This window comes from Aulostomus chinensis, chromosome 10, assembly GCF_037954235.1.
Source record: "Aulostomus chinensis isolate RoL2024-O1b breed Wild chromosome 10, RoL_Achi_v1.0, whole genome shotgun sequence".
In the NCBI taxonomy this organism is placed as follows: Eukaryota; Metazoa; Chordata; class Actinopteri; order Syngnathiformes; family Aulostomidae; genus Aulostomus; species Aulostomus chinensis.
The window spans coordinates 6,909,281-6,924,123 of record NC_141329.1 but is presented as its reverse complement, the minus strand read 5'-3'; the positions used below and the strand labels follow the sequence as shown (position 1 = coordinate 6,924,123).

The following is a 14,843-nucleotide window of genomic DNA, read 5'->3' as shown; positions in this document are numbered from 1 at the left end:
TAAAAGCAACAGAAATAAGACATTAAACATGACTATGACACACAAAAACTACGATATATAATAGACACTGAGGTTTTTCATTAAGCCCTAGATGAGTCAGTCAGAGAGTAGGAGTCGGACGAACAGCACTCAGGAGCACTGACAGTTATTTGGTGCCTGACTCAGCAGGTGGGTTTAGACTCCTCTACATGTTCGCACTCATCATCCTCAGCCTGTCGTCCCACACTGAAGCCCACACTCCTCCCACATCCACTATGAGTCTGTGGTCGGAGCAGAAGGCCTGAAAGGACTCTTGCATCATTCAGCTTTACTTAGGCCCCGAGACGCCGTGTAACATTATTTCCTCTAAACTGCATTTCTTTAAGTTCAAGCAGACTTACGTGGCTCCAACCTGCCGCAGCTGCAGGAAGGCCGGGGTGAACTGGTATCGCACAAAACGGCCGGCATTGGGGTCACAATGCTTTCTGCCTCCCGCTAAATGTTTAGAAGCAATGAAGTGAAAAATGCAGTCAACATCAATACATGAGCGAAACAAGTAAAAATGCTAAATATACATCAATTATATTGTCCTATAAATAGGCCAACTGTCTAAATGTACGTTCTGAGGTGTCTATGCTAACCTGGTGCTGGAGGTTTAGTAATCTCGAACAAGACCGTCCCTGTTTCCATGTCACGGATCTTGAACCTGGTGAAGTCGATCATGTGGACATTTTCTTCTGGAGAACAAAGATAATCTGAAACACAAAGAAAAGGCCTTTAGAACTTTTTAAATTCTGTTTTTCTCTGGAATATCACATTGAATAAAGTAATTTCTTATATCAGACAGCATGTCGCAAATGAATGAAAATGCATCACTATATAATATCTGTGATCAAATTATTCTGACCCCCAGAATAAGGTATCATTTACACATCTGCCTGTGTCATGTGACAACAACAACAATAAGCATAAATTATGAAAGACAAAACAAACAAATGTCACTGAGGCCAGTGGAAGAAAGCAGCCCCTGGAGAGGGTGACAGGTTTGGCCATACTTACAGTGTGTGTGTGTGTGTGTGTGTGTGTGTGTGTGTGTGTGTGTGTGTGTGTGTGTGTGTGTGAGAGAGAGAGAGAGAGAGAGAGAGAGAGAGAGAGTCTAAGTATGTGCGAGACACTCCCTTCCAAACATGGCAGGATTAGATCTAAGAGGCTTATTGTGTTTTACCATCACATGGACTGACCGGTTGGGGAATATATGCGTGCTCATACACACACACACAGTTCATGTTGCATAAGAGCTCATTCTCATTGATGATTTCAAGCATAGAGGCATAAACTAAATTCATTATCGAGATAATCACATAAAAACATAAAGGAATTATTTTTATACCTGTATACACACACACACACACACACACACACACACACACACACACATACACACACACACACACACACAAACACACACACATAAAATCACAGTTGCACGCTCTACTATTTGTGAGGGTTAGGGAGCAGATGGCCCACACAGGCTTTAGCCACCTGCTTGAGGATATTTATAGATCTTTTCATAAAGAAGAGTACACTATACTCCCAGGCTTATTGAGAAACGGACTATTTAAAGCTCACCACTGACACTGTGGTTTTTCTGCCATCACGTTTTCATTAATAACTCAAGCCTGTTCCTCTCTGATACGGAAGCTGAGCAAGAAAGCACTAAATATGAATTCTTGTATTTGATTGAGAAAAATTGAAACATGTCCTAAACAATAGCTGTACAGTAAATTGTACTTAACAATTAACCCCAAGTATGTTAACAACATTTAAAAGAATATTCCCCTGATTTAACTTATCGGCATTCAGTGCTGCAGGACAAGGGATATTCTCCATACATTCTAATCATTTAAGATCAGAATGATTGATAATATGATATTGAGAAGAGCTAATTCAGTGGCCTCAATGAACCAAAATCTAGTCTTGACAGATAACTTGTGCAGGCAACTTCCCAGGGATTCTTCATAAATATCGACTTCTGATCAGATATTTGTCGGTAGGAGATTTTTTTTGCCATAAATACATGTATAAGCATGAAAAGTAAATTGCACACACACTGTACTAAAAGTTGCATCTATAAATGGCTACTTCTGTTGCATCTCTCTGCACTGCACTTCAAAATGATCTGGCCTCATCTCTATTTCATGTAAAGAAATTGTGGATGTGAGTGAACAAACATCACATGCTCACTGGTCCAGAGATTTCCATGTAAAGCTGCTCTGGCTCAAAAGTCTTTTTATGTTCCCTTCCAAAATACAGTAAGAGGGTTAGAGAGCTACCGCTGTTTGATGCAGTGCCCTCTAGTGCCAGTTCTTTCTGTAAAGGGAGCTTATCTACTCTCAGAATAAAGCCTTCTGCTGGTCTGGGACTGTCTCTCCTAAAGTGTCAGAAAGGCAAAACTTCCTTACACTGATGGTAGTGGTTTGGAGGGAAACCAGACGGAGAAGTAATTTCAATCATTTTGAGGTGTTTAATATGATGGCATCTGATACTCTTGGCTACAAACTGCATAAAGAGAGGAACTGTGGAATGGTCACGTAAGTCACATACTACACAATTGTTTATGTACATATGTATATTAGCAACTTCAATGGCGCAAGACTGGACAATTATTTCCTTTTTACTAACTTAATAGGTAGAAAAGCGCTATATAAATTGAGTCCATTTACCATTTACCATTTATAGGCAATAAAAGTGATGTCCCTGCAGGGATCAATACATTTTTTCTTATTCTGAATCAGTCGTTTCTGGTACCAATTCAGCACGCTGTACTGTGTGACGTTTGTGAACCCAGTTTGGAGAAGTCATAGCATTCCTGAATGCCCCTGCAAGCTGCTGTAGGTTTTCCTCAGGGAGGGGTGAGGAGAGGGGCGGCGGTCACCAAGTGAACTTCTGGAGTCACTAGATCCTACACACCTGAACTTTAAAGGAGAAAATGGAGTTTTTTTTAAACATTTCTAAAGTGAAGCATCCTATTTTGTTGCACATCATAAAGTAAGTAATTCACTACGATGACACGGGATGGTAACAGAGATCATGGTTAGACCTGAAAACCTGTCAAATTTTATGGGATTCAGTGAAATGGTTCTTGAGTTAGCAGGCTGCCTCCGGTGATCTGCTTAAGAGGACATGTGGAGCATCAAATTGTGCTGAAGGATTTCTGGGCAACAAAGACAGCGTCATAAAACTGCATTTGACTTTGGATTTAATCAAAGTTTGTAAACTATATGCTTACGCTGAAACCAGGCATGTTGTTGTTCTTCCATCTTTCTCTGCTTGCTTGTGTACACATACAGCTGATTGGCTGCACTTTGAAAGGTCAGCAGAAACAAGATGAAATAATTTCAACTTCGTGCTCAGTGGACACTCCTTCCTAAGGTGAGAGTGGTGGCGCCCAACAAAGTGTGACACAGACACAGCCAGAACAGAGTAATTTTACTGCTGATCATATCTGGCGCGCCTTTACAAAGCAGACGCAAACGCCGAGCAGCAGTTACTGGTGAAAAACCTTTGAATCCTCAATACCTGCGGACTGTGGAATCTAGAGTCAGGATGTCAGTATTTCAGGGGTCTGTGACTCTGTTAGGAACAAATGCAAAAACAAACAAAAAATCTTTAACATGTTATATAATGCAAATTCTGAGATCAATTCAAATCTGTAAGATGAATTAAATAATTTCTGACTTGAAACGTAAACATAGATATCGTCTGAAATAAAACTGTTTACACTGCTGCTAAAATATGTCCACATTGTATTGTCGTTGGCATTTGTTCCTAATTAGCGTAGATTTGGTGCCTGCCCTTTTCCTCGTGCTCCAGTTTGTTCAGGTAATTTGCACAGTTCTGTCTTTAGATGGGATTAGCATGTGATCAAACAGGATTCTTAATGAGTGATGTTTAAGCACCTCTTCTCACTGTATTCCGCCTGTATGTGATATGGAAACTAGAGTGTGTCATCTCCTGGAGCTGACTGGTCCACCCACCACCCAATCACAACTTGCCTCCACACCTTGCCCCGCCCCTACATCAGCAGTTTATCAAGCTGATTAAGAACAGCTGCTACATTTCAGCAGCATCTTTAAAAAGACATTTAAAGACTCATTCGGCTGCTGCTATTTCATGTGAGCAGCTAGCAAAGCCGTGTTCCACTGCATGTTAGTAACTGTGCATGGAACACACAGCTCAGACAGACACTCCTGTGGGTTTTGTCATGTTAATTCAACATTTTACTCATTTAACATCAATGTCTCTACATTTTGGAGAGGGGAACAAAGTTAGATGAAAAAACAAAACAAAAAGCAAAGCGCAAGTCTGAGAACTAAGAGGCAGAGGAGAGTTGTGATTGGGCGGTGGGTGGCCCAATCAACTCCTGTAGATGGCACACTCATTTGCATAATCACACAACGCTTATAGTACAAGGACAAGCAGTGCAGTGGTCAAGGAACACTTTGTCACCTCAAATCTCAATGCAAAGTGGAAGTGAGCTTAAGAAGGGCATCTAAATGTTCCCTCTGTTGATACGGTGAAATATCTGCAGAATTGATGATTTATGATGACGATGGGATCTATGTTGAAAATCTGCTGGCAAAGTCCTTTGAATGCATCTTCTCTGCCACAGAGCTGGTCTCTTTGTGGGCAGACAGATGGAATGTTTCATCTGATAGCACGGCCAGTAATGTCACTTTCACCCAGTTCAATGCGAGAATTTTCATGAGCATGTCACTCCTACAGTCATGTGTAAGCCAAAGCTTGCTACAGACGCTGCAACACGTCATTGAATACGGTTTGATTTCAGACTTCACAGCCTCGTCACACGGAACAGCTTGACAAAAGACAGCTGAAGCCACTGCCTTGCACGGGTTTCTAGGAGTAGCAACAGAATTCTGCCTTTTTTTTTTTTTAGCTGTACTTTAATAATGAGAAAATGACGGATGTATGTATATCTATGTATATGTAGGATGGAAAATGACCATAATACATGAATGATAAGAGTCATTCTCAGTTTAATAAGCTCCATACAGCAAGAGAGAAGCAGAGGACAGAGACATTTTTAATTTCACAGACTGTGCTTTGTCTTGCACGCGGGTACTTGATACCAAAAAAAACCTCAGACTTTGCAACAGTAGATGAGAGTACAGTTCAAGCCCTGTTTATAATGCTATGTTTCACAACCTTAACCTAATCAATGATGTTTTATTAACCTTAAATCTTCAGTCCCAGATACAATAGATCCTTGCTCATTGAACAAATATTATTGCTGAGCACACAGCCATGTTCCTTCTTTTATTAAAGGGTGGAGATTCTCTCAAGGATCATTTCTAACTGCTGCTTTCTGCAATTGTGTTCTGTTCTTAAAAATGACTGAGGTCATGGAATAAATGGCTCATTTTTTTTTAATAAAGTGGTACCTACTTTGAATTAAGACATAGAGCTCATGTAAGATGCTGTACAAATAAATTATTACTAATTTCAAACCATTATAAATTATGGCGATGTCGTTTATACCCGCGCAACATGATTGTTACTTTATACTCAAATTACAAGGGACAATTTAAGGAAAATTAATTATCGTCATCTCATTTTTTTCTTTTCTTTATCTTCCTTTATGTATAATATGTGGTCTATAGTGTAAAATTGTTGACTGTGAAACTATACTGGAGGCATCTTGGCCAGGACTCATTGATAGAAGATATATCCTGTCTTTGTGGTTAAATAAATGATAAATAAATGTATTGGCACATCATAAAATATTATATTCCAACTGTGAATATCATTCGAAGAAGCTGCTGTCTGTCAATTATTAAAAATAGAGCTGCAGTACAAAACAAGAGGACCAAAGGAGATTATCATGTTTAAATATATGAGCAGCAGATGTGCATATTTTGTCAACTTCATATCAAACTTGTTACTGTCACTCCACACTTTCTGAGGAAAGCTAAGCAGACCAATGGACATTTGAAACTTCATGCTAAAATATTATCCAATAGCTCCTATAATGTCCTTATCCATCCCACCTAGGCCCAGCACATCCCCTAAACTGTAGCTAAACCAGTCTGCACCTTAAAGCCAATTCAGTAGAGGGCAACAAAGATGATGTGTTTTTGTAAATCAACCCAGAAAATGCAGTAGATTCTGGATTATTCCCCCAAAACTCCCAAAAATAGTTTCTGAGAGTTGCATGTTATGTTCAACGAAATAATCTTCTCAGATTGTCACTTGTATGATACTTCTAGTGTAGCTGCAAAAGGCTGCATGTCTTCAGTGTCACTACAGCTAACTTTGCGCGTCCTCCTATTTTTGGAGCGATGATGTTTAATGTCTGTAATGTTTGTAGTCTTAAGTTAGAAACTTGACATCAACTGCCATTTTATAGACACATAAAAAGCTATAAAATTCATGAGTGTGGTATTTATGGATGTATTTAGTACCAAAGAGCAAAATGTGATAATGTCGTTACTTACAAACATTACTTCAGGCATTTAGCTGAAAACCGATTAAACAATTCCATTGAGTTTAAAACGAGGGAACAGGATGTTCTGCGATGTTAATTTATTTCCTGTTTTTAGGACTCAAGTCTTCTGTTCTCATTTTCCAAAAATATGCTAAATCTCAACTTGGTCTTCAGGAAGGGAAATGCACACACACACACACACACAAACACACACACACACACACACACACACACACACACACACACACACACACACACACAACAAGAGCTCCACTTCATTTCCTTTAACACCGTCACCTAGCAACCCTTCCTCTGATAGTATGCCAGCTCGATTAGTCTGCCTGTTTCCTTCCCCTCATCCACCTGGCTGCTCCGCAACAACAAGGTGCAGCAGCGAATCAAAGGCGGATATCTCAGGTTAGGTATCAGAAATGTTCCACTTATGGGAGTTGATGAAGGTGTAGCTGAGGCCTTCTCCCTTTTTTCTTTCCCACCTAAAGTTGTAACCTTGGAATGCAGGTATTTGGATTATGGATTCTAATCAGAATATTTACAAATTACTGTTTGTATTTAAATGTACCAACTCCTCATGATGAATATTAAGATGATGTAAGAATTATGAATGAATGAACACTATTTTAAAAAAACTGAACATACAACATAAACATAAAACTAAACATAAAAAACTACACTAGTCTTTCCATACTTGCACATACTGTAGGTGGAATAAACAATGTTTTTGTTTCTCCAGGTAGATCACATGTGACTATTTCCTGTAGTTTGATTTCTCACTTTTGATCTCATCACACACATAAGTCATAGCCCCGAAGACAACACCCGAATTTTGGTAAACATAATTTTGTCTCAATTGATCCGAAACAATCAGCAGGCACTTTAGAGAGGGTAAATTTAGAAGCCTTGAGTAATGCTACTTTGCTGCGTTCAGACACACAAGACCTGTATGACAGCAAAGTGGCATTCATAAAGAGCAAGTGAGCTGCCATTTATAGCTCCTTAATCCCCAAGATTAGCCTGGAGTTACAGACTTTCAGCCACAGGGATTGACTTCACAGGCCTTATTCTTTCCATTTGACTCGGTACTCTCTGATCGATGGGAGGCCATGTGCTGTATTAGTCTCGGTACAGTACATGAAGAAGAACAATTTAGGCGTGTCGTCATGTTAAAATAATTCAATACCAACAGCTGCCAGTGAATTTAATGTTACATTTTGATGTTCCCATCATGAAGTAGAGTGCACCTGTGTAAGGCAGGCTGGTTCATGTCTCACATTTAACAGCACCTGTAGGCAAACTGGCAAACAGTGAGGTTCATGGGGAGGTTGCACTCTGAGCAGCTGAATGCAGATGAGATTCTTTCCTCTTATCTTTCTCACACCCGCATCTCCCCATAGGAAAAAAAAAAAGAGTTGTTGCAATGGTTAAATCAGGATATATGATCTGATCTAAGCTCCCCAGGTGACAGCAACAGTCAGCCATGTCTGCCTCTCTTAAATATATGCACATGTCCTTTCTTGTCAACTTGCAGCTAGCTAGCTAGCATGAGCAGCTAGCCTGTCTCTTCAAAGAGACAAACCCCTAACCAGCATTCAGCTAACAAACAAGACGAAAAATATATGCTCTTTTAAACAAAGCTTTTTTAACCCATCTTAGCAGGTAGTCCCAGTCGGTTTAGTGTGTTCCACCTAAATAGAACATGACGATAATTAAATACACATAATCTAACCTTTTTTACCCTGTAAACACATGCCAATGTGGCTGCTGTGACAGGGTCCATTATCTTGCTTTTCGTGCTGCCGCTAGTACGAAGGTAGCCATGAGAAAGTGCTGTTCAGAGTTCGTGTTGCTCTCCAACACCTTACGAGATGCGCTGGCAACAAATGCACATGGGTGTTAGCCTCTTCCCTGCTGCGTCTGCCTCTCATGCCATAGTACTGGATTTGAGTTGAGTTTCAGACAGTCTACACAAGGTTACACTAAGTAGATTTTGTTATTTTAGAACTGAGCAGGCCAGTACAAAAGTTGAAAATAAAAGGACAAATTGTCCACGGATAAAGAAGACGTATCCACAAATATATGTAAATTAGATTTTAGACGCATGTTCTAGCGATTCTGCTAGCAAATATCTATCCTAACCCAGTTGTCTGAATGTGAATCATCATGTGTTTACACTTTAAAATGCATTTGCCTTTTCTTTATAATCTGTCCTTACACTGAATGCATACTTGAAGCAACCCACTGACAACTTCCAAAAACAGCAATGTCTCCAAAGCATCATGTATGCAAAGGTAAGAACATATCTACTTATCTACACAACAACCTCTTTGTCTTGTGTTCAACTGAATGCAACAACAAATGCCACCCCAATGAAGGGTAGTATTTCTTCAGGTCAATTGCATTAAAAAAAGCCTCTTTCTTTTATTTGCCTGTTGCCATGGTGAACTGTAGTATTGGAGCTCCATTAATGTTTGTTACTTTACATTCACAAGCTGAAATCATAATTAATTCAAAGGTAGATGAACGAAGTCAGATAAGCTACTCTGGAAAACTCTTGAGTGAGTGCTCACATGTTCACTTAACCCAGGTTTAGTCAAGCCAGGCTATGTTAAATGTGCTTTCTGTGAACCCCCCCCCCCCCACACACACACACACACACTCTTCATTTCACAACTTTGTAAACAATGTAGTAAAATTCCCCCTCCACTTACAGTCACAGTGACATTGAGCTCAGTCAGAAATGGCGCTCAAGGGAAGTGGAAATTCCTCCTTTCTTGCCCTGTAATCTCCCCAGTGCTTCTTACAAAGAAGCACAATTGGACTTGGTGGATTGAATGAAGAAGAGCATAGCAGACAAGTAAACACATTCTCACCACAAAATGACTTGAGGAAGACTGTAATAAACCAATATGTTACAACCCTCAAAAAGGCTTTTTAGAGAAAAGTTGCCACATAATCAAAGGAATCTCATAACCCCCCCCCCCAAAAAAAACCCCTCAACTAAAGTTTATTGAAAAAAAAACGTGACCATTAATCAATAAATAAACACAACAAAACAAAAGACTGAGAGGCTGGTTAATATGAGCTGAATGGAGGGAAGCCACCAAACCACAAATGGTTCACCTTAGCCTACATCAAATCTGAGCCTAATATATCAATAAGCCTCCCTCATTAATAGAATTTGCTAATATCCTTTGAGTAAATCTGATTCTGTAACAAATCTGTCTCCTGTAAAACAATCGTGTTTTGTTAGCTCAGTTTGAAAATCGTATGAGAGGCAAATGGGAGGGTTTCATTTTTGCTGCTTCTGCACCTTAGAAAACCAAATGGAATACAATATGAATCCTGGCCTGTTCATACTTATCTTTTGATAAACCAAATAATGAAAGCAGTCACACACACACACACACACACACACACACACACACACACACACACACACACACACACACACACACACACACACACATCACCACCAGCATTGCATCAAAAGCTTTTGTACACAGTCAACAACTCCACATTCAAATCACTTACACACACAACTGTTTACATTGGAGCAAGCAAAATTGTCTGTTTTTTCTGGTAGTGTGCAACATCTTCCTTTAACTCAGGCCAGAAGAACTGCAGCAAAAGTAAATTTTTTGACACCAACAAAAGATTCAATGTTCTGTTCAATATGGGAATGCAATAGGCATTCTCTCCAGTTACTACAACAACTTTAAACCTAGGAGATATGGAGGCATATTTGATAACCTCTTTGCACCTCTTTGGAATCATTGTCGACATCTTTTCACCAGATAGCAAGAAGTTTGTCCAAGAGAGTGGTGGATCATGCTATTTCCCCTAAATTCCCCACCCCTGAACAGGCCCTCAGATCAGCCATAGGCCACCTACCGTGATGGAAGGCAACACAAAAGACTGCTGCATTACCTGGGTGCCACAGACTGTTTAGAAGACTATAAAAAGGACCCAACTTATTTCTCTTACTCCAGAAAATATCTAGAAGGCACTGCCCACAGCTCTAAGGTCAGACTCCACCAAGATGTCAAGCAAAGACTGTGTCCTTTGTAACTAAACCAAACACAGGAGCAGACTAAGCAGACTGATTTGCAACTGTTTCCTGTAGCATCTTCTCATAAAGCTTAAGCATGTTACCAGGAAGTTAGATCACGCCATACAAAAACAACAAAATAAGTTACACATAAGTAACAAACCTGACCTGTACACCCCTGCACTTCTACTCAAAAAAACAAACAAAAAAAACAACTTTCAGTCACTTGCTAAAATAAGGTGAAACATTTGTGGACATACTTTTAATCAAACGGATGAAAATGATGTCTGTTTTTGCTTTCATCAAACAGTGGAACCACTTTAGAAACACATCTTCACACATGCAAATCCTCATTTTCAGTCCAAGATTTTTCATTTAATGATCATTTCAATCAAAATATCTTTTCTATCAGAGCCAAATGCTCTACTGCAACTCTTCATGTCGTAGCACCTCATCAAATGTGTGACTTGACCATGGGGTGCTACTCTGCAGCTCTGCAGTAGTTTGTTTAGAAACTGCTCCTTCATAACGGTCGGCAATTAACAGCAAATTATCCTTATTACTCAAATGAATCTCCATCAGGGTGGGCGACTCAACAAACTCCTCCAATCCAGCCGCAGAACAAACATGCTCAGTGCAACTGTAACCTCGTGACTCTCAAATTACTGCAACAAGCTCATTTGTCAAAGAACCAACAAAACTGCATCTATAAAGTCATCCAAATACAACATGGAGTATAACTGGATGCTGACGTTGCTGTTTCAGCCTCTGGTGTGGTTGGTTCCTGTTTGAGTAACTCACTTTCCCCTTGTTTTTTGGCCTCCTGGCTTACTTTCCTTTCGAAATTAAGTTACCTGTACTTCCTGCAGTTATACTTCCTCTTTTTTCATTTATACTAGACAGACCAGCACAGGCAGAAGTCCTTAAACTATAAAAGAAATATGTTAGTGTTGTTAAGTGTGGGGTTCCCTTATCCCAAATTCGGTGGGGTAATAAGGTATTTAAGGTCAGAGGCTCATAGCTGAATATATTACGATGATTTATTCTATGGAATAAAATAGAATACGCCATATGTGAATTTGTGTGTGTGTGTGTGTGTGTGTGTGTGTGTGTGTGTGTGTGTGTGTGTGTAAAAGCTTGCAAAACAAAGTCTAACAAACTGCCACCATTCAACATATCATTACAGTACTTTTGGTGCACTGGTCAACATCAAATCTGATGTGTTGGCGCTTCTACATCTTATTAATATTAGTTTGTTTTTAGTTAACTTTCCCACCCCCACCCTCCAGCAATCAGCCACATATGCAGTGGTGAGGAATAATGTCATTCTATACACAACTACTTGTTATCTTGTGTTCATCAACTGAACAAAAATGCCTTTGATGAGCAGAGTACACTGTTACCCTTATTTGTGCGATTCATCGTGTCTTGTTTTTCTTTGTGACAGAAGGCTTTCCATCACTAACTCACCATTCAGATCAGATAAAATGTCTTTTCCCTTCAGATGTGGTCAGATGACACATCATGTTAACTAACTGCTTTCAAGCATACCCCAACATTAAGAGTTTGTTTGGTTTGCAACATGAACCCTCGGTCTCTCCTCACCCGTAGCTTGGTCAGTGGCACATGAGTGCCGTGATCCAAATGAGCTGTATATCTTCATGGTTTGCATTCAAAAAGACTTACGCAAAAGGCACAATCTTCACTTTTCAACGGGAAATTCCTCCTCTCTTGTTCTGTATTCTGTGTCCGGAACCTCTTACGCAGAGGCACAATTTGATTTGGTGGATTGAAAGAAAGTGAGTGCAGCAAGGAAGTAAATGCATTCTCACTGCAAAACGATTTCAGAAAACCTTCCTTAAACCATATATATATATGGTCACCGCAAAGGCTCTTTATAAAAAGGGATCGCTGAAGAAAACATTGCATTTATTAATAAACAATAAATTTGATCAGCACTCTATTAACCAACTAGCTCACAAAAAGGTTGCGGGAGTTCTTTGTTTTAGCCACTGTTAGCGCCAATATTAAAACCAGCACAAAGAAAGCTGTGGGAACTCAACTAGCACAGTAGACACAAGCAGAAACAAAAGCCCCCCGCTGAGACTATGGCAGATCTTTATATTTTCCTCTTATTCATTTGGCAATAGTAGTGTTTTTAATCTTGTTTTCCTCATGTATCAATCATTTCTACATGTAAACAGCATCCTGATGATATGCCATTCCCTTATCACAGTGGTGGCTTTTTGTCAGGATTATATTTCTCCTCCTTGTTGCCTGTGTGACAATGTGGCGCTGTGCCTCACTTATCAGCAGGGAAACACAGTGATAGGCTGCCCCAAAATGGAGGCATTTACCTCCCAAAAACCTGAAAAATAAAAAAAAAAGGTTACAAGGCAGGTTGAGGCTTCTCCTCCCACAACAGCCTCCTCCTTTGTGAAAAAAAAATTCTAAAAATATCCAGTCATTTGGGAAAGATAGCATCTGATAACTTAAAAAAAACATTTCAATTAAAAGGAGTTGTTAAAATTTTTAATGAGATTATCGACAGTATCTTTCAACTGCTGTTTGAAGCCATTTGGTGAGTATCTATGGAACACACCTACATTCAGTTGTTGTAAGCAAACTCACTTCTGCTTTGACTTCAGGATTATTAATTACCTGCTGTGTGTCTCATCATTGCTTTGCAGAATGTTGTGTTACAGCCCTCCTGACATAATCCAGATTACATGTCAGTGGAGAGCAGAGATTACCGCACCATCATGAGTGATTTAGGTATTATCACACTGACACAGCCCTGGTATTGCTCTTCCACTGAGGAGCTATCAGAAGATATCTGAGGATGGAGAATTGTTGTTAAAATATTGTGGTTCAGTTTCTGGCTCCAACAGTATGGAAATCCCAGCTCCTTGTGTGCATCACTCCATAAACTTTTCTACTATTAATACAACTTTTACAGCAACAAAAAAAATTCATGTAAATACAGTGTTGTCTTGTATGTGAGAGCAAACGTGAAAGAAGGGTCCGGGTTTTGATTTGAACTGTTGTTCACTGGAACGTTTCAGCATTCATATTTGGATTATTATTATATGGCACATGAAAAATTCAAACACTAAACTTTGTCAAGAGCTAATGCATGATTTCCTCATATAATCTACACCTTCATAAGGATTCACAATATTTGCCCTTCGGTATTACGAATAATGATAATTTTTAAAATATGGAAAATGGGGAATGCCACCAATAAATTAGCGGAGATTTAACTGTAAATGCTTGTTACTCTTTCAGTTTGACCCAAAGTGGAAACGAGTTATCTGTGTAATCAATGTGTTCAGAGTTTATTCTGCAGGTAGTGGGCAGCAGTGAATGTCTCCGAGAACTCAACGTTGTTATTCCCTGGTGTTTCTTCTGGCTGACCACAGTGTCTGTGGTGAGCTGTAATCAGTGGATCACATCTCTGGCCACCTGTTACCTCACAGCCACAGGTGTCTTGAGGTGAGGATGAAGTCAGAGCCAGATTTTCTTTCTTGCTTTCTTTTTTGGGGGGAATTTGAAGTACACTTGGAAATAAATAGTCGCGTTTTCTCTATATGTATATGTGTATATACACACAAATACGCATTTATATTTGGTTACTCTGTTCACACAACATGATGTGTGCCTATTGTCCTTCCATGGGCTAAATATAAACATCTCAGTGCCCGTGTAAGTCTTCTGTGGAGAGTCCTTGAGGTCCTCCCAGACTGTCGCTGTCCATGGTATCAGTGTCTACAGACTATAATAACACATTGGGCTGCAGGATGAGAGCATTTACAGAAATAAAGAAGCCTGAACAAGCAGCAGCAGACGGGTTAATCTGCTCTACCTGACTGGTTTATACCTAGTCGTCCCATTGGGCCAATTACGGCAGCAGGTTACTTACTCTTGGTGATCTTCTGTAACCCAAGCACATCCTCAGGCGTTATTACGGTATTTCTGCGCAATTCTTCTTCGGTGGTAACCGGGATCCCCATGTCTGATGAGTTGCAGCCTTGCTGCACTTTCATGTCCACCGAGGAGGTCTGTTCGGCGAGCAACCTGGCAGGAACTGGGGCTTTCTGGTGCTCTCGGCGTCGTCGCCGCAGGAGCCGATTTGCTTGCGTCGAAGCCTGGCTAATAAACCGAACAGCGACCAGGCTGAGCGCTGCTGCTACAAGAATAACTCATTCTCCGTGCCTCCTCCCCTCGTCGATCCGGTAAAAGATAAAAATCAGCCCTTAGCTCCCTCCCTCCCGTCCTCGCTCAAGGCTCATC

General features: G+C 40.1%; 1 protein-coding gene across 2 annotated transcripts in view; it reads right to left on the bottom strand.

Moving 5' to 3' along the window:
- Positions 1 to 14,843, bottom strand: part of unc119a1 (unc-119 lipid binding chaperone a1) — a 17,201-nt gene extending 2,358 nt beyond the window's left edge. The window contains exons 1-3 of one of the 2 annotated variants that reach the window (XM_086215811.1): positions 14,473 to 14,843; positions 621 to 734; positions 381 to 474 (exon numbers count right to left, since the gene is read on the bottom strand). In XM_086215811.1, the coding sequence (XP_086071937.1) occupies positions 381 to 474; positions 621 to 734; positions 14,473 to 14,596 (332 nt within the window). In that variant the 5' untranslated portion in view covers positions 14,597 to 14,843. Of the gene's footprint in view, positions 1 to 380; positions 475 to 620; positions 735 to 886; positions 1,029 to 14,472 lie in introns of those variants that run through there. The other variant, XM_086215812.1, reaches the window with a different exon arrangement.